This window comes from Plectropomus leopardus, chromosome 14, assembly GCF_026936395.1.
Source record: "Plectropomus leopardus strain MGB_pleo_1.0 chromosome 14, ASM2693639v1, whole genome shotgun sequence".
Taxonomy (NCBI): Eukaryota; Metazoa; Chordata; class Actinopteri; order Perciformes; family Serranidae; genus Plectropomus; species Plectropomus leopardus.
In genome coordinates, this window is record NC_142189.1 from 16,072,551 (window position 1) to 16,093,670 (window position 21,120).

Sequence of the window (21,120 nt, forward strand, 5' to 3'; positions counted from 1 at the left end):
GCCGACAGCCCCATATCAAAAACAAGCAGCTAAGTTGCGCTAGCTAGCTCCCTGTCTAACAGCAGACAGTTGGCCCGCAGCCGGCTGATCGTCACTTCAACTTTTGGGAAGCAACTTTTAGAACAACACGAGTTGTTTGGTCGCAGTTGGACAAATCGACTTTACCCTCAAAAGGTAAGAAATAGTTTTATTCAAATGTACGCCCGAACGCACTGTTCTACCACTGGTAGCCATAGCTAACGTTAGCTTTGTTTTCTTTTTGATTATTAGCTAGCAAGCACAGCTAGCGTTAGCTTGCTAGCAAATATTTAAAGCCTCAGCTGCGCAGTATGCTGAGCATGTATCCCTCAGCGCAGGAAACTGGTTTTAGCAGAACAAGCAACACTGTAATGAGCAAGTAGTGTTGGAGAAAAGCCACGGTTAGCTGTTATCTGAAATAACTGATGTTAACGCTTCATTATTGTCTTGTTTCGGCATTTTTGCACCCCCCCCCCCCCCACCCCCCTGCATTTAACAAACTGAAGTCATGGCGTGTGGAGCCACCCTGAAGAGGACCATGGATTTCGATCCGCTGATGAGCCCTACGTCCCCCAAAAGACGAAGATGCATCCCCGTGTCCCCGTCGTCCTCATCCTCATCCCCTAGGAAGTATCTTAGCATGGAGCCCTCGCCATTTGGGGAATCGTCTTCAAGGCTTAGTGCAGGTAACGTTACTACTGCTGGCCAAGTTGGCCTGCTTGGTGACCAGCCAGGAGCTTGGGAAGCATTAGCAGCACCTTGAACCACACTGTAATAAACCAGAAAACATATATGGTCATGAGTGTTTAAGATTAGTTGTGGACTCATGATATGTCAGCTGTTTTGTCTTCACCTTTTGACCTCTTTCTATTTGCTTTCTTTTGTCCCTCTAGAACAAATCCTCAACAGTATTAAGCAGGAGTACAAACGCATTCAAAAGAGGAAGCATCTAGATGGAGGTTACCAACAGTCAGAGTGCTGCTATTCTCCAGAGTCCCCATCCCAGTCGTCTACTATGAATGTGTCCAGCATGCCAGGTTGGTTGAGTAACACACTGCATACAGCAGAGACTGCTCCAGAATTACACCGACAGGCAACCAGAAATACCTCATGATACTTAAATTTCTGTTTGATGCGTGCAGGAACGTCCTCTGGAGGCGTTTCTCCTACTAGAAAAGAACAGCCATTATTCACTCTCAGACAAGTTGGAATGATCTGTGAACGCCTGCTGACAGAAAGGGAAGAGAAGGTGCGGGAGGAATATGAAGAGACAATGACTTCAAAACTGGCAGGTTGGTACACACAGAGCGAGATGGTTTGACTTAGAATAAGACAAAAAAGTAAAAACCTAACGGTATTCAGTTTTAAATGATCATGTTTGAAAAGCAGAGCACGTCAGATGTTTGGCATTTTGTGTTAAAAGAAGAAACAAAAGAGGGATAGGGAAAAAAAAGGATTGAGTAACAACAAAGGACAAAACAAAAACAAATGGACAAGAGCACAAATGAATGATAAACTATGGTAAATCAGGACTGAATTACTGTCATGATATGAAAAAAAGAAATGGTAGATTCTGATGTTAGGTATTTTTTAATTGTTTGATAAGCAAAATTGCTGTTGGTCCACTGTTATTTGCTTATGCACTTACCTTTGCAGCCCCTTTATAGTTATCATGTTTTATTAAGTGTTCTGACCAAGATAGACAGCAATTAAAATTACAGACAGACAACATATTAAAAAAAAATAAAAACCAATGTCCTTACTTCTCTGGACATGGACATCATGATGAGTATGACCTATGCATGGTTGGACAACCAGGTGAAGTTTGAGAAGTCTCAGGGTTACTGACACCATGATATCCACATTGTGGATACTGAAATGTACCAAAGTTTGATCATAAGGAGGAGACTCACATCCTTATTATTGAGGGCTTTCTGCTTCTGCGACACCTCTGATCAACGTGCTGAACCAGTGTTACTTCATGTCCAACCATATAAAGAATGCAAAAGAGGAGGCGCTCTAGGTAGCAAATACATGGTGCCAGACCGTCCCTGCATGTTAGGAGCCGTATCTGGCTCATCTATTTTAAACATAAGAACATCAGGTGATTGTTTTAATAATTTTATTTGAAAACAAGTTACTAAAGGTCCGGTGTGTAAGATTTAGGGGCATTTATTAGCAGCAATGGAAAATAATATTTATAACTATGTTTTGCCACGGATTTTGTGCTTTTCGTTACCTAATTATGAGCTGTTTTTACCAATATAAAATGAACCAAGAAAACAAATTCTTAAAATTGTGACCCTGTAACAGGCAAATGTTTGGCTTTTTTTTTACCTCTCAAAGCCAGATTTGGATATAGGTATAGATTTCTTCCTGACTGCAGCAAATCATTTTAGTAAGTGTATGATCTGTACCATAGTGAGGTCTCTGTGAAATGATAATATATGACTGATTCAAATAATGCACATAAGGATTCACATTTAGTTGCACAGAAGTAATTCTGATTCCCTGTCCTGTAAATTTCAGAACAATATGACACCTTTGTGAAGTTCACACATGATCAGTTAATGCGACGATTCGGGGAGCAACCTGCAAGCTGTGAGTCACTTCATTTCAACCATATCCACATTCCTGCCTCACTGGCAAATGCTGTATGTGAGAAAGTCCTGGATCTTGGCTTGCGCTCCGCCTTTTGAAGTTTAAAGTAACAAGTCTGGTTTCTGTATTTTGTTTCATCTCTCTCTTCTCCAGATGTTTCCTGAGTGTGGCCCAGAAATCTTTGCAAGACGGCCTTCTCTTGCTGCAAGCTATCATATGATAACTCAAGTAAGAAGAAGAAAACTAAAAAGCTCATCATTGTAAGAGATTCAGTTTAGCGAGTTTAAATGAAACTTTTCTTACTGTGCCATATTTCTGTCTTTGGGCAAAGGTTTATATAAAGCTGTTGTTGGTTGTTGCCACTCTGTTGTAAGCAACTAGGTGCTTCCTTATGTAAATTAATGGACCCTATCTCTACCAGTGGCCTATGTTCCTCCTGCTGTACGTGTATCTACAGTTATCTCACTTTTGTAATGATTCCCAGCATTCCAGCTTTGTCACTTGATTTCTGTTTGTTACATGTAAATACGATAAAGCAACGCAAGAGTTTTACTTTAAGGTTTGCTGGTCAATCTGAGAGAAAGTGGAAGAAACGCAGCAGAACAGAGAGGATATGTTTGCAGTTTGTCCTCTGTTCATAGCTTTTTAAATTGAGCAAAAACTGGGCAGTTTTTTTTTTGTTCTCCCTACCAGTGTTTTATTTATTTTGACTTTTTTTTTTTGTTTTTTTGCTGGTATCATTTTGAAACCAATGTACTTATTGGAAAAAACAATAAAAATCTTTTAAGAGTTAAGAATTCTTTTGATGACGTTTCTTGGTAATTATGCTCTAATTACATTATAACAGGGGTGCCCAGAAGTTTTCCCCTAACAGGGCCAAAACGGATTTCAAAAGCATGCACATATTGCACTGTATTGTATAATTAATAGTACTAGCCTCCAAAGTTTCCTTAACTGGAATGCCTTTTGTCTGTGTGCCACTGTTTCTGCCTTCATTTATTCTTACCTCACTCAAACTAACCTCCTATACACAGTGTCGTATTTTTACCTTACAAAAGAACTCAAACGGAATAGAGTGATTTATATTATGATTTTAAAAAAAATGTAATTCAGATTTTCTTTTGCGAAAAACATCTGGCGGGCTGGATCAAACCACAGTCCCCACTTCAGGCAGCCCAGGCTATTAAAATAGTGGTTTCAGGGAAGTCTGTTGACTAAGAAAGTCTGATTTCTTCATGAACTCGTGAGAAATAGGCATTTTCTTAAAGATAATACGTGAATGATGATTTTACCGCTGTAATCTTTATTCATCAAATTTTAAAAAGAAAAATCCTGATGATTGGTTTATTTATCAATAAACGAGAGTTTTCAGTATAGCAACATTTTAGTGGAAGCATCCTAAGTTAAGTTTGAAGATACTTATTACTGATACAACAAACTACGTTCTCCGGAACATCACCTGTATGTTTGTCTTGTGTCGTGATAAAAGTACCGTACGTGTTTTGCTTAACACACAACTGTGATTAAAAATGAAAAACGGCACCACGATTATCAGACACCAGTCCCATATATTTCAAAATTCAGTACAATATATAAATCCAAGTCGAGGTTTTTAAGATGTTCGTAAAGAAGTGTGTGTGTGTGGTTCCTCTGAGTATTCGGTCAGCAGCCTCCCCAGGTGAGGCGAGCCACGTGGTCCGTCTTCTGCTTGGTGGACTTAATAAAGCCCAGAAATTCAAGTTCGGACACAGCTCGGATGAAACGAGCGCTAGAGAACAAGCTAAGGAACATTTCTCAATCATGGATTATACTCATTGTGATTAAGTGACAATCCCAAATTTAAAATTACATATTTTCCTCTTACCTGTAGTTCTATTAATCAGTCTGATTTTGGTGTGACTTGCCGGGTGTTCGAGATATCGGCCGTAGAGATATCTGTCTTGTCTTGAATATAGAAAAACTAGAAAGCACTCTAGATCAGTATCTCAAACACTCAGCAACTCACGCCAAAATAAAATCTATATTGGTAATAGAACTATGGGTAAAAAGGACAAATTTATATTTTTGACCTCCACCACCTCATCCGTCATGAAATGTCATCCTAAGAACTAACTTGTTACATGTACCTAAAGGGAACTATTATGACAGTTTTCTTGCCAAAAATCACAACACAAAGTACGTCCTAAAATGTTGGGGCAGCATGATGGGATGTTTGCAGATTAAGTGAGAGAAGGATACTGTTTGACTTCATCCACTTTACCGAAGTTGTCAGAATCTGGATTATTACCCTCAGCAGCAGAGACCACAGTGGCATAGGCCTGAAAACAAACAAACACAGATTTCATGTCAGTATCCGGCCTATTGTGGGCTGATTTTCAGTTTTCAGCTCAACAATGTGACACATTGATTCCTTGGGATCAATAAAGCCTCTTCGAGAGAATGAAAAACAAAGCTTCTAAGCATCAAATCTTGTAGGGCAAAGGTGCTGTTATTGTTTCGAGTTGAAACAGAACGCTGTGTAAATATGTCTCGCTTTTTCCTTTGAGACGTTGGCTGGTGTAGTTGAATTACATTATTTGGTAGATTCATTTTAAACTCACTTCCAGCCAGTCGTAGAGATTAATCAGCCTGCCGCACTCCAGGTGGAGTTTGTATGCGATGCAGATATCAGGAGCAGCATTAGAGACAGTCCCATCCTCTGTCTTTAGGCTTTCATTCTGGAGAAGTCAAAGAGGGAAGAAGACACAAGTACTTTTAATGCTTTCAGTTTCTCCTTCACAGTTCCTACGGTTCTGCCTTGTCACACAGTTGTTAAGATGATAAAGAGGCAGATGTACCTGGAGATAATAGTAGGGGCTGCTGAGCGCAGCCTGAATGGAGGTGCGAGGTGTTGCATTGAGGTGGCGTCTCACGGTGGCTGAAGAAGTGTAGTAGCAAACTTCGTAGAGCGTCTGAGACTCTGGAGGGGACAGGTGACTCCTGTGTGGGAGAGAGATGTTAGCCAAAGTAGCATTTCTACCATATTTAAGTGATCCAATTTTAAGAAGTTGTTACACTTTCAGTCGAGCAAGAAGGTCTTACTTCACTAAGCTGTCGATAAACTCAAGAGCTTCGTTTCGCAGAACCTCGAATGGACTCAGCTTCTTGGATCTCCGAGACTCGTTCATCTCCAGCAGTGTCTAGAATAAGTACGAATGACCAGACAATTTATGGATCAAACACTTCAGAATCTGGTTAAAGAAAAATGCAGTGAAAATAACATTTTTTATATAACTATAAAAACCTTTTGCAGCTGGAATAGATCTGTTTTCTTTTGAAGATTTTTCACCGGAGAGGTGAGACTTTCTTCTTCACTGGGAGGATGTTCAGCAGCTACTGCTGTTAGAAACAAGATGAAACAATCTCAAAAACCATAGTGTATTCACTACAGGCAGGAATAATTATTTAAGAAAAGAGACTAAATCAGATTGAATGCAAAATGAGGGAAAGTAAAAATCTATAAAGGGAGAATATGGTTGTGTGTGCTTTACTTCATTTTTACTACTTACTGTCCAACTGCTTAAATTTGGCGAGCATGTCCTCCAGCTGGACAAGAGCAGCCTTCATCTTCTTTGCTTTGGCAGACTGCAGAATCTCCACACACTTCTGTAGCAGAGTGATCAGCTCGTCTTTGGCCAGCATCCTGCAGGGGGAAGCACAGGAGCTTTACAATTGATTGGTACATTGGCACCCCAAGGGGTCTAACTTCAGAGTGGGGTGTTTTTGCACAAACATCTCGTTTCTTCTTAATAAACAGCCAGTGACAAACAACAGCACTGCTTTACTGTATATGAATGGATATTTGGCCACCAGGAGGAGCAAAAATCATCCAAATATCCTTGAATATGTTGCCATCTAGTGGTGGAAGATGTAAATAAGGTTGTCTGGAGGGGAAGAAGTACCGTGTATTACTACAAACAAGACATGTTTCAGACAACACATCAAAGCTGGAGGACTTTAAGAGGGTCTTCTAACAATGGGCACAAATTGAATAAACAGCCTTAAGTGATTATTAATTATTTGTTGATCCCGCTTGTTGACAGTTTTTTTAAAAAGTGATTGACTGTCTTTATTTTCGTGTGCCAAACCCCCATGGCTTAACAAGACCCCAGAAGTACAGTTGCAGTGGTTATTGCAAAATTACACGTTATTTGACAGCTTAGTCTTAAAGGAAATATTTTGCCTTCTCTCCCAAGCTTGGCAAATAAAGTCTGCTATAAAAAGGTTTCCTTCCTGGATCACAACTCAAGTTCTTTTAATAGTCATTCAGCCAAAAGAAACCTAAATGATGATAAATGGATGTTACTTTACAAAAAAAGACATCCCTAACGTCCGTGTAGACAGGACAGTTAAACAAAAAATGTGTCCCAATTTCTTGTGACTCACACAGCAAAAAAAAAATCATTCCTCCTGCCTCTCTTGGGCTAATGGTATGTTCTTCAGTGCATCTGTGCACATTTTATTTTGTTTAAATTATACTTCACATAATGTCCCGCACTGCTCATTTTTATGAGACAGTATGTTTTAATTGTTTGTTTATACCACATAGCAACAGATCATTTTTCTCTATACGTGAAAAACCTTTGACTCCTCACATCCTGAATATCATCATGTAACCTGTTCTGGAAAATGGGTGAAATATTGTTTAAAAAATAAAATAGAGGTTTTAAATCATTAATCCAGTGATGACCATGTGAAATGTCCTGATTAAATATCTTTTTCGGTTACATATCCAGACTTACTTCACAAGTTTCATGGCTGACTGATAATCCTCGTTCTCCCAAACGTTCTTCTCCAGGCATATTAAATGGAGTTCTCTGATCTGTGACACACAGATAATTCATTTTTACACTATTATTTCAACCCTGAACGACCTTTTTTTTCTGCAAAATGATAAAGCTGTGATATCTTGCCTGTTTTCCAAGAGGGTATCGAGGCAATGTTGAGGTCAGAGTGTGGACACACCTCAGGATTGGATAGTAGTTCTTATGGTATTTGTGAAGGTCTTTTATCAGCTTCTGACAAACCTCCTAATTAGAAAAGAAATTTAAAGCATTTATTGTGTCCAGGTGTGTGCTCTCATTGTTGGCTAATGCCTGAGGTTTAGAGATAAAACAGAGAATGTACCTTTAAATGAGCGTCATCTGTGAACAGACTCACTTGTTCCTGAGCTTCCTGCTTCTCTACATACCTGGAAAAACACACAGGTTAGACTTGATTTAAAAAGGAAACCAAATAATACGAGCTACTGAAACACATGAAAAAATGGTGTGTTCAGTGCTTGCAGATAAACTAAATGGTTCACAGTTTAATGATTTGTCTGCGAGTCCACTCAGAGATATTGCACACGTTAAAATCAGATTCTGGGTACCTCTTGAACGACGGCAGCTGCCTGATCGTCTCCAAGTCAGTGTGACTGAGCTGCATCACATTCAGCAGAGCCTCCTTCTTCTTGCAGCACAGTATACTGAGAGGCTGAGTGTGAAAGTGCTCCAGCAGGGCCAGCTGCACCAAGACAGAGCGGGAGGTTTGCTTACAAAATGTGCATACCTGAATTAAGATCCTCAAACAAATAGACAAGCGGTACAAACAGAGGACACACTGATGAGACACAAATTGGACAAAGTATTTCGGAGCTGCTCTGTACCTGAATGCCTTTAATGAAGTTTCTCACTGAGAAATCGTGGTAGAGGAAGATGCTGATCAGCACTTGCATCACTTTACCGTTGAGTTTGAAAGGGAAATGATATGTCAGGATCAACTGGAAACAAAAAAAAGAAATAAAAAATACAATAAACATTCTGGGGTTTCATTTACAAGCCACCACAATAGCCAAGTAACAAAATTTGATTGACATACAGCAAAGCCTTTGTGATCAGTGATACAAACGACAATTCAAACTGACAAACGAGACTTAGATTATACTGCATGAATGTTGTGAGAGTTTCTAAACGGATGTTTTGATATAGTTTTGCTGTTGTAAAAATTAGTCCCCAGTGACTTCAGTTCATCAAGATTTTTTTTTCTGTTTTTGGATTCTTCATTCATTGAAACCATGCTAGAAAAAGGTTTCTTCTAGAATTGAGTGTAACGTGAGGTAATCATTGGATGATGAAGAATACAAACGTGATAACTCAGAGCATGATTTGAATGTTCACCATATTTCCTAAATGCATTTCTTTTCTATGTGAGAGTGACAAACTACCTTGTCTATGACTGTGGCCAGGTGCTGTGTACAGGAGAGGGACTGGAAGAGCTCTATGCACAGCAGCGAGGACACAGAGTGGGGCAGCATGTGTTGGATGGTGCTGGGTGACGTGGCGATCCCAAAGATGAACATCAGCGGAAGATGTTCGATGTACCGGCTGTGGAACGGAGAACATATTCAAGGAGGTACTGCTGCAACATTTCCACGCTAACATGGTGATGGATTAACTTTTTCTTCAGTGGGTCACTTGGTAGAAGTTCAAGTGTGAAGGTGGCTACAAAAGCAGACTTATTTCACATTTACAGATCTTGAACTTTTTTATTATAACTCTGTAATCAGGAAGAGGATAATGGAAAGATAAAATCACTTGGAAACTGTTGAATTTTTCCTCTCAAAGTTTCTAATCACCTGCAGATGTGTATAAAGTCCTGAAGAACTTTTGGGTTGAAAGCTTCTAAGTCTTTGAAAATAATTACAACAGGAGGCTGCTGCAGATCATCTCCAACAGCAGAGCTACGCTTTTTTCCAGGAGTAGCAGATTTCTGAAATACAAGTGAAAAGTCCTGTCAGGTGATTAAAACTCTTCATGCACCTAACTGCAAATGTAAAATAATGCACACTCGTTGTGCTTCATGGTTCCACCCACCTTTGTTTTTGTACTGTACCAGTCACAGAGTGTACTGAGGGAGCAGTGCACGCTCTTGTGGAGCTGAGCACTGCTCTGCTCAGCCTCCTCCTCATCCTCATCATCCACAGTCACAACAGCATCCATTAACCTCTCCAGGACCCTCTTCATCAGATGCTTCAATGCTGAAATGATAAAGACAACAATATTAAAAGCACAAAATGCAATGTTGGGAACATGGCAAAATAAAGCCAATGCTGAGCTCAGAGTTCCTTACCTCCGCACTCTTTGGCCTGTACAGAGGCTACATGAGGAGTGACAGACTGCTGGAGCAGGTCAGACAGACTCTGGAAGGTCATGTCATGGTCCGGGACATTCACGCCTTTAGAGGACATCAGAGGAAAAGAAAAGCAGCCAAAATAAGTGACTCTTTGTTGGAGTGGGCTTCAAGAAATCATCCAAAGGGATACCACAAGACTGGTGAAAATAACAAACACATTAAGAGTGTGGGAATGATTTGTTTCCATTATATTCTAAATTGGCTGTTGTTTTGATAATCAATCAGCAATCAGTCACATATTACTGCCTCATCAGCAGCATACCGAGCACGAGAGCCGCTGTAGGAATCTCACTGGCTCTCATCTGTGAGGCCCAGTCACTGTGTTGGCGAGTGGAGGAGCATTTCCTCGTGAAGTCCAGCAAGCTGTCCAAGATGTTCCTGTTGAGTTCATCCTGTAAAACCTAAGACAGCAGAAAAATATTTGTTTAACTTGTTTTTTGTACCAGTGCACTTCAGCCTCTGGAGGATTTTGATATGAGTGTCACTCTGTTGTCCAAGATGTACCTTTTTCTTCATTTCTTATTGAATTTGGGGTCCATGGTTCATGATGGCTCTGACCTTGGCGTGGCCCTTTGTTCTATTTTATTTTATTTATTGTGAGATGTGTGTGTTTTTTATAGATCTGGGATCTCTGATTTATGATGGCTTCTGCCTGATCTCTCACAAAGTCCCATTTACTATTTGATGAAAATGTTTTGCTACTATTATAACGTACTTCCTGATTCTACATGTTTTTTTGTATTCACTGTGTTACACCCTTTTTTGTATCTTGGCATTTTATAACAAGTATGGATCCATTTGTTTGCCTCACAGGGCTCCATCCAGTACTGAAAAACTACAACTCCCAGACAGTGGAGCTCCTACCATCAGGGTTGCACACAGGTGTGTTACATACTGCCAGTGATTAGACTGAGATTGTCACTTGAACCTGCATGCTCGCTGTTGATCGGTGTATGCTCTGATGAAGGTCTGACAGACTGAAAGCTCAGATTAAACTGAAACTCTGCACGGATGTAAGTATGCGGCATTTTAACTACATGTTTGAACCTAATTCAAATGCAGAATTTATTTATGAAACCCTATTTAAGGCGAATTTTACAAGCACCAGTGGGCAAGTGTGTATAAGCATTGAGCTGAGAGGACTGCAGACTGTAACCAGCTGAAAAGTCTCCCAGGTATAGTTTCTTTAGTGTACATGGAGTTTTTACTTAGAGCCAAATAATCTGCAGAGGTTTCTTCCTCTTCAAAACAAATGGGCAGGTTGATTTAAACCAGTAAAACACTGAATAAAGCAGTTTCAGGTTAAAACTAATTAGTGTTTTTTTGATGCTCAGTGGTCAACAAAAAACTAATTGTATCTGTTTACTGACTGTTGTTTCTTGTTGTTATTGCTGCTCTGCATGTAATGCTTAGCTGTGTGTTGTTGCTTCATGCTGCTTGCATGAGTATTTGTGCTAAAATGTTTGTTACTGTCATTGTTTTGTTCTGATGCTCTGCTGTTTCTTGCTGCTTTGTGTGGCCTGTGTTTTGTCTTAAGAATTCCTGTTAGTTATTGCAATTGCTGTCCTACGGTGTCCTGTTGTCTTTCTTTTATGAACTTTATCGCTTTATAAGTTTCAATTTGCCAAAGGACTACTGTTGAAATTATCCAGTTGGCTAAAAAATATCACATTTACAGAAACGTTGATTAATGTGTGTTGTCCTAATAAATAAACAAAACTAAATTAAATGAAAATGAATGACCCTATCTAGAGCCAATGTTTGGTTTGTCTCTTTGTCTCTACTGTAGAAACTTGGTAGATCTGTGGATGAGGACCTGCTCCTTATGTAAGTCAAATTCTATGGTAATGAAATTATTTTTATATTTTTAATTTACATAGGAGTTATAAATTGCTATAACATGAGGCAAAGTTTAATATTTTACACACTTTACACACTAAGCTGGAATATAGCTAACTCCAGCAAAAAACTTTGTTTAAATAATTAAAAGAAAAGAAAGCTCCCTGATGTTTTACAAAAATTTAAGTTCCCCCCATGCTGACATTTGCTTTGCATTTTTATATTAATTAATTAATTTCATGGGCAATCCTTAAAATATAACGCAGATACAGAATATCAGCAAAAATGCCAAATATCAGCCCCAATAACTGACCAGACCGATAATCTGTTATTATTTAAAACATTTCATCTATGTTCAATTTGATGCTTATAATGCTTTAAAAAAATACCAAAATCATGACAGCAGCATTTTAAATAAAACAGAAAAGATGTTTCCTGGTTAAATGGACACTGTTGTAATGACTTTTCATTGTTGGAGGAGCAACATGTTGCATGTTCTTACCTCTGTGTCTGTTTTAATTTTGTCCCACAGATCCTGACAAAGTTTGAAACGTGTTTCACTGTTCTCACCAGCTTCACAGCCACGGGTGAAATGATCCTCTGTGGGAAAATGGCATCAAGGTGAGTGTATCGTTAAGACACGTCAATTCATCTGACAGCTAAACATCAGCATAACTCACCTAAACTGAGCGTTTTTTTCTTCTTGGCACTTGGCTTGAAAACAAAGCAGCCCTAAAAATAAACATACGTTACTAATCGGGTGAACATGAACATAAACAAAGAAAGTACACATGGATATAACCGTGTTGTGTCTTGACTGCCAAACTATTTTCATGAAGTTTATCGTTACATGCAATAAACGTCATGATTATTACGTTACCTTGGAAACAGATGAAGTAGACATCTTGGCATTAGCTACATCCAAAGACTGTTTAGGATCTTTAGGATAGTTCCCAAAAGTGAAAATATTTGTTAAAAATGCCGGTTGTGCTGTATTTAACAAACTAGCTATTACTTCCCGCCAATATGACGTTTACGGAAAGGGTTGTGTTCAGATAATAAAGTGTTGCGCGCATGTTCATAGCCGAGTCAAGTTTGACGTTATTCGGCACGATCAAAGCTGTCATAACCGCACTAGAATAAGAAAGGTTACCTTAAAGTTATTAATTTTAATATAGTTTTTTTATATTATATCTTACCCGGTTTTAAGTGTGGTGGATTTGTTTTTAAACATTGCTGATCTTGAACACCCCCGACCCTTCCTTTGTCCCCATGTTAGTGCGCTAGAATTGAGCTCTGAAACGGCTCTGCCCCATCCCCTTTCTCTTTTTTACATTGCTGATTTTAAAAGTTTAAAAGTAGTATAAAATATATTTCAAAATATAAAAATAATGTAAAAATAAATTTAATGCACATTAAATAAATTAAATGTTGGGGAAAAGGACACATAAAACAAAATCTTTCATGGTCTGCTAACAGATGGAATAAAACTGAAATGTCGGAATAATCAAATAGTTAATTTTCGATTTTTAAATTTTCACCTAAGTCAAACGTATTAAAATCGGCATCTTTAGTCTTTGTCCTTTCCTTTGTGGCCTTTCTGCAGATCCAACTTTGTTTCCTTTTGCAGTGTTTAATATTCACATTCATTGAAGACACAATTGTAAATGATGCTCCCTAATACTAGTAATACACAAAGTATACAGTAGTATAGTATAGTAGTGGTGTAACCAATAGTAGTAAGTGATAGTTTTACGATATATTTAAATTTGTATGTATATAGTTAATAACAGTGTTGAGAGGGATACTTTTAAAATGTAATAACATAGATTACTGGTAACTTTTCAAAAACTAAAAAATAACTATTTTTTATTACCTCATCAAAATAATGTAGGCCTAACTTATTAAATTTGGCTAATTTTTCATTACTTTTCTCACGTTTTAAACTGGGAAACAAAGATTGAAAGTCCAATAAACATAAATTTAAACCATGCAGCATAAACCTAAAAATAGTACTATACTGACAAACTTTAACTAAAGGTTCTTCAATATAATGAAGAATAAACCTTTTACTATAAAAAACAAACAAACAAACATAAACATTTGATTAGTAACTGTAATTTAATTACACTTTATTTGCTCAGTAACTGTTATGAGTTACAATTACATTTATAATTGTCATTTAATTACACAACTCTGTTAGAAATAGCTAGTTACTCCCCAAAACATGTTTTTTACATGGTATATTTAATGTGTAGCTATATCTGTCACATGTACATGAATATTATACTAGGGTTTCATAAAAACAGGGACCTGATATAAGGGGCCTAATATTTACTGTCTTAAGTTAAATTGTGTTGACATTGTGTCTACTTTATATACTGTTACGTGCTTATATAATGCCTCCTTGAATATTCTTTGGTAAAATAAGGATTGTATTTATTTCTGGTGGTTCCTGTGTAGATGACTTAACTTAACTTTAACTTAAGCTAGACTATAGCTGCATAAAGTTATTTTAAAAAATCATACAAATAAAGCCCAGTAAATGTGTAATTAGTGTGTTGAGAAACTCAGACAAGAGGATTATTTTATGTGATGTTGCTCTTATGTTTTGTCAGAAATTCAGCAACAGTCAACTACATACATGCTGCCTGTTATTTATCAATTCCACAAATCTGAAAAAGTATGCATGAATGTAGGATTTTTTTCTAGAGGACTAAATTTACTGTGAACTGTGTAAACAAATAAGATATCTGAAAAAACAGCAACACAAAAAAGATCTGCAGACACTATTTTACAAAAAGAACCAGTAACATTTTATTGAACACTTTGTGGAAGACATGTAAATATTACAGATAGGTCTACTAGTGTTTAAAAAGGATGAAATAAATACAAACAGAACTTGAAATCCCATAGGGATATATAAAAACATAGTTTTTCTTTAAAAGTCTCCATTTAGCAAAAGAAAAAAAAACATCTTCAGTACTAAGCATAAATACAAACATGTTTCTAAAATCTATGCCCTATGGATTACCTGGTTATTATAACTAACATACATACTTAAAATCATCCAAGACATTTTTTCATTAAGTACAAAATAGGCCATTTTATCGTTAACTGTGACCATTATGTTAACAGTTCAAAATCTGATGCATTAACAAACAAACCATTCTGCAGCATAACTTCTCAAATCCTGAGTGAGGTCGAGTTGAAAACAAAATATCGGGCTATGATCCGCTGTAAAGCCACTTTTTTATAATGACTATGGGCTTCATGTCTTGTAGCTGCTTTAACAAAAGATCAGCACCGTCTGAAAATCTTTTATCCACGACTATCTTGACATTGCTCACTGATTTGATATTAAGCGGATTTCTGAAATCTACTACATTTTCACATCCTCTGATTTCATCTTTTGTTTTACTTTTTGTTGCAGTTTTCTGTCTTTGAGTTTGTTGTCTCTTGGACGGCAGTTCAGAACTAGATTTGTCATTTAATTTGCGTTTGGAAGAGTGGGTTGACTCTGAGGTTTCCAGGAACTTGAGGAAAGAGTCCTCAAGTCCTAAAGGCTTGAAAGACCCTGGCATAACCCCGTCGTCACGTTGTTCTTGGGCTGTAGGGGTACCAGGATTTGAGTTCTCTCTTGAACTGTTAACAGTCGTTCGATTCCTAAGGGTCTGCATCCTCTCCGGACAAGCTGGTGTGGGTTGTGCAGGCTTTCTGGGACGGCCTCTTTTAATTCCTGCTTCTGTCCCAGTGGAAGCTTGGGATTCTGCACTATCGTCGTTGGACAGTTTACTGTCTTCTTGGCCTATTCGATCCACCTGCTCTTCTGTTTTCTGGTCACTGGGCTTCTCACCGTCATCTGGCTCTGTCTCCTCAGAAGATGAGCTTGCTGCGCCCTCTGCTTTGCTTGTATCTTTGAATCTGGAGCGTGAGTACTTTTTGCAGAAAATGAACTGGCTCCTCTGGTCTTCAATGTATCTTTCTGTGAGGCCATGAGTGGTGTAATGCTTAAATATACTTCTTTCAGCCCGCTCCACTGCATCACAGCCTATTATCATGCATGGGTACTGCAGAGCGGACTTCTTGGTGCACATAGCTGAAGCCTCATCGTGGGTTTTTAGTGTAGGCTTTCCAAAACTGGTCCAGTGTTCAATGGACTTCCCATCTTTCTTTTTAGCGTTTTTCTTCTTCACTTTAAGTTTGTTTTCAACATTCTCTTTCCCGTTAATGCCCGGGAAGAGCCCAACTGATTTAGTCCGTCTTCCGTCGCTTGCTTTCGGATCATAAACATAATCATGCTTTTTTATCAGGTGACGGAGGAGGTTTGATTTTGTAGTGTAAACACGGTCGCATCCCTCATACTCGCACCTGAAAGTCGGATCAACTGAGCCGCTCTCAGAGATGGCAATTTCTTTGTGGAAATTCTTGATGTGCTCGATGTACTTCTCCACAGAGTTGAAGGGGAGCGCACACTCCGGCCGGTCGCAGTTAAAAGTCCCCATGGTCATGCTTGCCATCATGGCGGTGGCTTTGTCACGGGTGAACTTGTGAAGTAAGAGGTAATGCTGCACTAACCTTGTGATTCCCATGAACACCCTTGAACAGTTTTTCACTTGACACCTAACCTCATCACCTTTGTCTATCCTCTGATGGCTGTCCATTGGCTGTGCATTTTTGACAGTTGTCTTTTCAGTTTCAGGTTCAGGTTTGCTCGGCGGCAGGGATGCCTGATGCATGGCCCTGTAATGGAGAATCAAGTTCTGCTGGATGGTGAATGCAGCAGTGCATCCTTCATGAACACAGCGATATGGTCTATATGGACTGTAGGCGTTGTCTGTATCACACATTTTGAGACTCAACCTTTTCTCTTTCCTTTCTCGTTTTTCTTTCCTCTGGGGTTCGTCCTTCGTTGGTGTGCTTTTGGAGCTGCTGGGTTTCTCTGGGGAAGATGAAGCAGATGCAGTAGGGCTGGACATTGGCTCCTTTACTTTGCTATTTGATGCATCTGATCGTCCTTGCTGCTCTTTGCTAACCGGACTTAGTTTGTCTTGTAAACTTAATGTATTTTTCACGCCTGGACTCTTGTCATCAACAGCCACTTTAGGTTGCTCCTGGGCTTTTTCGTGAACTGATGGTGCTACCTCACAGATAGACTTATCTGCCATATAGTTTTGAGGGGGTGGTGGTAGTTGTCCGACAATTGATACCTCAGGCATGAAGCCCTGTTTAACTGAATCTCCTGGTGAAGTGATTTCAGGACCTTGTGGATTGCTGTCATTGTCTGTCTGAGGTGCAATTGCAATGTCAAGGGGTTCTTGTTTTATTGCAGTTAATACAGCTGCACATTGTTTCGTGCTATTGGCATCAGTGGACGCACGGCCAATCAAACCTCCATCTTTGTTCAGTCTGAATGCACGCCTGTTTCGAGCACTGATCCTTAGCTTCTGCATTTCTGCCTTTGACAAACGATGTACTTTCTCATAGTGAATTCTCAGACCTGTTGTTCTCGTGAATGTTTTGGGGCAAATCTGACATGGATATGGAGACAGTTTGGATGGGGTTTTTTTTAGTTCTTCTATCATCTCATTAGAGTAATCATGCATTTTACTCAAGTGTTTGAATAACGCCTCCTTTGTCATGAATGAGTACTCACACTCATCCTGGTCACATTTAAAAGGTTTGGGTACCTTTTCGGAGGGCCTGTCCTCACTTTTGCTCATTGGTTTACTATTTTCAACATCATTAGCTGTATCACAATGACTAACATTTTGCTCTAATGACAAAGCACTCCGCATCTTCCCTTGTGCAGCCTCGATTAAATCCAACCTTTGAAAGGCATGTGAAATTTCCATCAAGTGATCCTCTTGATAAGGTACAGTAAGAGCTGGATTAGCCAACTCTCCAGCCTTCTGTTGCTGGTTTTCAGGGGGATAAGGTACAGAGTCTGAGTAGTCCATTATATTTGTATACTGGGGCTCCTGTTTTAACACCATGGGTGACGTCAAAGTGGTCAAGCTACAAGATTCCTGTGAGAAATCACCATTTGACATGTTGTATATTGCTCCATTGGTGTCAGGGACATGGGGGTCATTGAGGAAATCAAGAAAAGATGTTGGCAGATCAGCCGTTAGGTCAATTTCATCTACAGGCCTGCATTGTGAGCGTTTAGATAAGTGACCTCCAAGAGACTTGGTGCTTGTGAACTCTCTAAAGCACCTTCTGCAGATGACTTTGCCATCCTTAATGATGGCTGGCCATTTGGTTCTCTTGCTCAACCTGCTGCGTTTTCCTTTCTGCGAGTCAGGGTCTGAGGGGGTAGCCTCACAGTCAGCATTTGGACAGTCCTCATCGTAAGGGAAATCTGTGTGAATGACACTGTTTGGACTGATCATGCTATCCCCAGAGTTGTCCATATGTTCATAACAAGGAGTGGACACATTCTCTGTTTTAACTATTTCATGTGTATCTTTTAATGCAGATTGGGCCTCTGGGCTCAGACATTTCATGGGGATATTGACTAACGGGCCTTGATTAAGACAAGCATTTTCACTCTGAACATATGGAGTGTGGTAACTTCCTTCAGGGAGGCTATCAATTGTTGAGATACTGTTTCTTTTATCCAACTGGCCTGTCATACTTGCACTGCTTTTTCCCACATCCACACTGTCTCCACTGTCCTCTGGATGCATTAGCCCATACTGGTGCCCTCCGTTATGCATTTGCCCTCCATTATCAAGCATCAGAGAACTAGACACATACTGAGACATCAAACTTGAATCTGAAGGAGCGTGTGACATGGAGGGACCATGTATAGCTGCCACTGAATTATCTCTATCAGATGGGAGAGACGCTGTGGTTTGATAAGGGTCTGCCTGCCATTGAGGGTAGCCCCGAGGGGGGTACTCATTCATGTTGAAGGCATCCGGATAACAGTTATTCATGGGAGGTGAAGACCATGACTGGGACATGTCTGACTGCATCATTCCGCTAGGATTATTTAGGTTTCCCCATGATGGGTACAGCGTGGGGTTCACCATTGGGGTGATGGGCACAGGCTCCATTGATCCAGGATAACACTGGGCAGGTGAGGTTGAAGATCCCATTGGGTAATCCATTTGCTGCATCCCAGGTTTGTTGCATAGTATTCCTGGCTGATATGGCCTGTTCCCCTGGTTCTGAGGCTGATTGGGTGAGGCTGGCCCACTTGGAACCTTTTTTGCTGTAATTTTGGCCACTTTGTTGTATTTCTTTGCCAATTTCCAATCTTCAAATATTTCTGGGTGCTGCTTCTTCACATGCCTTGACAGACTTTTGTTTGTACTATATGCCCTTGTACACTCACTATATGGGCAGCAATGCAGGTTCTCCTCACTGCTAGCAGTAACAGCAGGCGTGCTGGAAGGATATCCTTGCATAGAACAAGGAATTTCGACCTTTATTTGATTTGGGGAAATTATTTGTGGAATTGCTTTTGGTTGTGGATGTTCATTGCCTTGCACATTATTAAGACTCTCTCCCTGCTGACTTGCCACAGGGGTTGTTGCAACTGGTACAGGAATTACTGGAGGGATCTCACCCTGCCCTGCCACATAACGGTGCCCATGATTAGCCTCCGGTGCTGGCTCTGGAGTGGGGTTTGTGAGTGGAGTGTAGCATTTCTCTGGTTCTTTCATTTCAGAATGTGCTGCAGAATTCAGCATGCTTTCAATTGAGTGTTTAACTCTCACAGGAATGGGTTCTTTTGCAAACTCTGGTGATCTGCATGGTGATGCATTTGCCTCTGATGCCTCCTTCATATATACATCTGTATTTATCCTTTCAAGACAGACTTCTTTGCTCAGGGTGGTCTGAGGTGGTGGTTCTACCTTTGGAGTCTCAGGAGGATTTTGATTTGTGACGGGCAAACTGTTTACTGTATCATTTGTGCCGTGATTCTCTTGGTGAGACACAAATTGAGACTGAGAGTAGAATATTTTGCCACAGTTTTCCGTTTGGCAGGTGTAGGTAAGGTAATGCTGAGCCTCGTGATCATACAACAGGTAGGCCTCACTGAAAACTTGGCCACAGTTAGGAAACATGCACTGGGCCTTGAATTCAGGATGTGTTTTTCTATGCATGAGCAGCTCAGAATTGGAGTTAAAGTTGGCCTTGCAATCCAACTGTATGCAGATGTACGGTTTGCTACCACAGTGCATCTGCAAATGATCATTAAGATGTCTAACATTAACAAACTGCCTTCTGCAATACTGGCACACCACTTTCTGTTTCTGTATTTCTAAAAACCTCATGGCCTCTTCATCGTTCTTATGAGATCTGACGTGAGCCATGAGGTTGCGGAAAAACTTGAAAGCCTTGGAACAGTTTTTGACAGGACAAAAACAGTCTTGACTTATATGTGTGTCTGATGTGGTTTGCTCCATCTTAACAGGAGACGCCAACTGGTCGCCAGTTTGAGATTCAATTTTAACAGGACTAATGCTCACCTTGGCAGCAACTTTTAAATTTTTTGAAGGACTCTTAGGGGATTGAGGTGGTTTGGTTACCTTTCTAGATGCTTTCATTGCAGCCAGTCTCTCTTTGCAAGATTGCTTTACATGTGATGCTACATGTGGCTCTAAAACCTCCCTACTTTCAAAACTGTCAGCACAAATAGGACAAAGATACACTCCGTCTTTGAAGTGCTTCTGAGCGTGGCGGACAATTCTGTGACCCAAGAACTCCTTGTCACACAAAACACAATACTGCATGTAGGCTCGCCAATTTCTGAACCGAGCAGACACAAAACCCTGCTCCCGAAGTTTTTTAGCCTCTCTGTTTTTTTCTCTCTCGTCCGTGATTTCATTGAGTTCATTTGTAGTGGTTAACAGAAAATCCTCCAGGTCTCTGTATTCAGGGAGTTTACCAAGTGCACTTTCCACCTCTTGTTCATCTGTGTCGTTGAGTGTGTCAATAGATGACACAATAGCTGCCTCCTCGCCCATCAGTGCCAAGCAGTTGCGTTTCAGTGTTTTCCAGTCCCAGAACTCGGGATCAAAAGGCCACTGTGTCTTGAAGGCCAGCAGTAACTCGCAGCGTAAAGAATTGGGCACCGGTAGACTCCCGTCCTCCTCAGGCTTTTGGTCAGGTTCATTGTACAGTGACTCCACAGCATAATACGAGTCAACAGTTGGCTGGAGGAGGAACTCTGTCAGCTGGCATGCACGCTTAACCTCTAGATCAGTTGGCAAGAGGCAGGAAATAGTCTTGCAGATGGTGGACTTGCTATCTTTATGGTCACTGGATGTCATTTTCAGAGCTTGGATGCACATTTCCACACAAACTGGGAGCCCCACCTCTCCAACCTATGGAAACAAAAAAGTAACATGAATGCCAAGCGTGCTATTTTAACCCCTTTAACAGATGTAGTATCACATGAGTCAGTGTTGGTGTGAATGACTATGTGTAATG

At 39.9% G+C, this 21,120-nt stretch overlaps 3 protein-coding genes and 1 long non-coding RNA gene across 5 annotated transcripts in view; 2 read left to right on the top strand and 2 right to left on the bottom strand.

Annotated features, from left to right (window-relative positions):
* Positions 1 to 3,416, top strand: LOC121953474 (akirin-2-like). The gene is made up of 6 exons (XM_042500607.2): positions 1 to 174; positions 525 to 704; positions 912 to 1,055; positions 1,161 to 1,310; positions 2,548 to 2,619; positions 2,773 to 3,416. Exons 2-6 carry the CDS (start codon positions 527 to 529, stop codon positions 2,781 to 2,783), a joined length of 555 nt encoding a protein of 184 aa, XP_042356541.1. The 5' UTR covers positions 1 to 174; positions 525 to 526; the 3' UTR covers positions 2,784 to 3,416.
* orc3 (origin recognition complex, subunit 3) lies at positions 3,180 to 12,695 on the bottom strand. 2 transcript variants are annotated; one of them, XM_088087058.1, is made up of 20 exons: positions 12,551 to 12,695; positions 12,351 to 12,402; positions 12,173 to 12,270; positions 10,094 to 10,232; positions 9,769 to 9,873; positions 9,513 to 9,676; positions 9,275 to 9,408; positions 8,864 to 9,023; positions 8,306 to 8,419; positions 8,030 to 8,163; positions 7,786 to 7,849; positions 7,572 to 7,688; positions 7,401 to 7,480; positions 6,168 to 6,301; positions 5,903 to 5,994; positions 5,701 to 5,798; positions 5,457 to 5,598; positions 5,220 to 5,336; positions 4,858 to 4,937; positions 3,180 to 4,387 (listed from the first exon to the last, which is right to left on the bottom strand). In XM_088087058.1, the coding sequence occupies exons 1-20, from the start codon at positions 12,572 to 12,574 to the stop codon at positions 4,282 to 4,284; spliced, it is 2,154 nt and encodes a 717-aa protein (XP_087943184.1). In that variant the 5' UTR covers positions 12,575 to 12,695; the 3' UTR covers positions 3,180 to 4,281. The 2 variants fall into 2 exon arrangements, with proteins under 2 accessions (XP_087943184.1, XP_042356988.2); XM_042501054.2 differs by having other exon boundaries at positions 5,903 to 5,997.
* LOC148187447 (uncharacterized) overlaps positions 10,255 to 21,120 on the top strand; it is a 17,828-nt gene continuing 6,962 nt past the window's right edge. Inside the window, exons 1-3 of the long non-coding RNA XR_015778586.1 lie at positions 10,255 to 10,844; positions 11,621 to 11,658; positions 12,203 to 12,291. This is a non-coding gene — a long non-coding RNA (uncharacterized LOC148187447). The remainder of the gene's footprint in view (positions 10,845 to 11,620; positions 11,659 to 12,202; positions 12,292 to 21,120) is intronic.
* Positions 14,463 to 21,120, bottom strand: part of znf292a (zinc finger protein 292a) — a 14,461-nt gene continuing 7,803 nt past the window's right edge. Inside the window, exon 8 of the mRNA XM_042500763.2 lies at positions 14,463 to 21,014. Within this exon, the coding sequence (XP_042356697.2) occupies positions 14,898 to 21,014 (6,117 nt within the window). The 3' untranslated portion in view covers positions 14,463 to 14,897. The remainder of the gene's footprint in view (positions 21,015 to 21,120) is intronic.

What these genes read in the sequence shown, in the direction of transcription:
- orc3 (XM_042501054.2), bottom strand. Translation starts at nt 12,574, where the DNA reads ATGTCTACTTCATCTGTTTCCAAG. An exon ending in AAATTAAAACAGACACAGAG is followed by an intron (nt 10,233 to 12,172) that starts GTAAGAACATGC and finishes CTGCTGTCTTAG; the next exon opens with GTTTTACAGGATGAACTCAA. An exon ending in CAAATTTAAGCAGTTGGACA is followed by an intron (nt 5,998 to 6,167) that starts GTAAGTAGTAAA and finishes TGTTTCTAACAG; the next exon opens with CAGTAGCTGCTGAACATCCT.
- LOC121953474 (XM_042500607.2), top strand. Translation starts at nt 527, where the DNA reads ATGGCGTGTGGAGCCACCCTGAAGAGGACCATGGATTTCGATCCGCTG. An exon ending in GTCTTCAAGGCTTAGTGCAG is followed by an intron (nt 705 to 911) that starts GTAACGTTACTA and finishes TTGTCCCTCTAG; the next exon opens with AACAAATCCTCAACAGTATT. An exon ending in GAATGTGTCCAGCATGCCAG is followed by an intron (nt 1,056 to 1,160) that starts GTTGGTTGAGTA and finishes TGATGCGTGCAG; the next exon opens with GAACGTCCTCTGGAGGCGTT.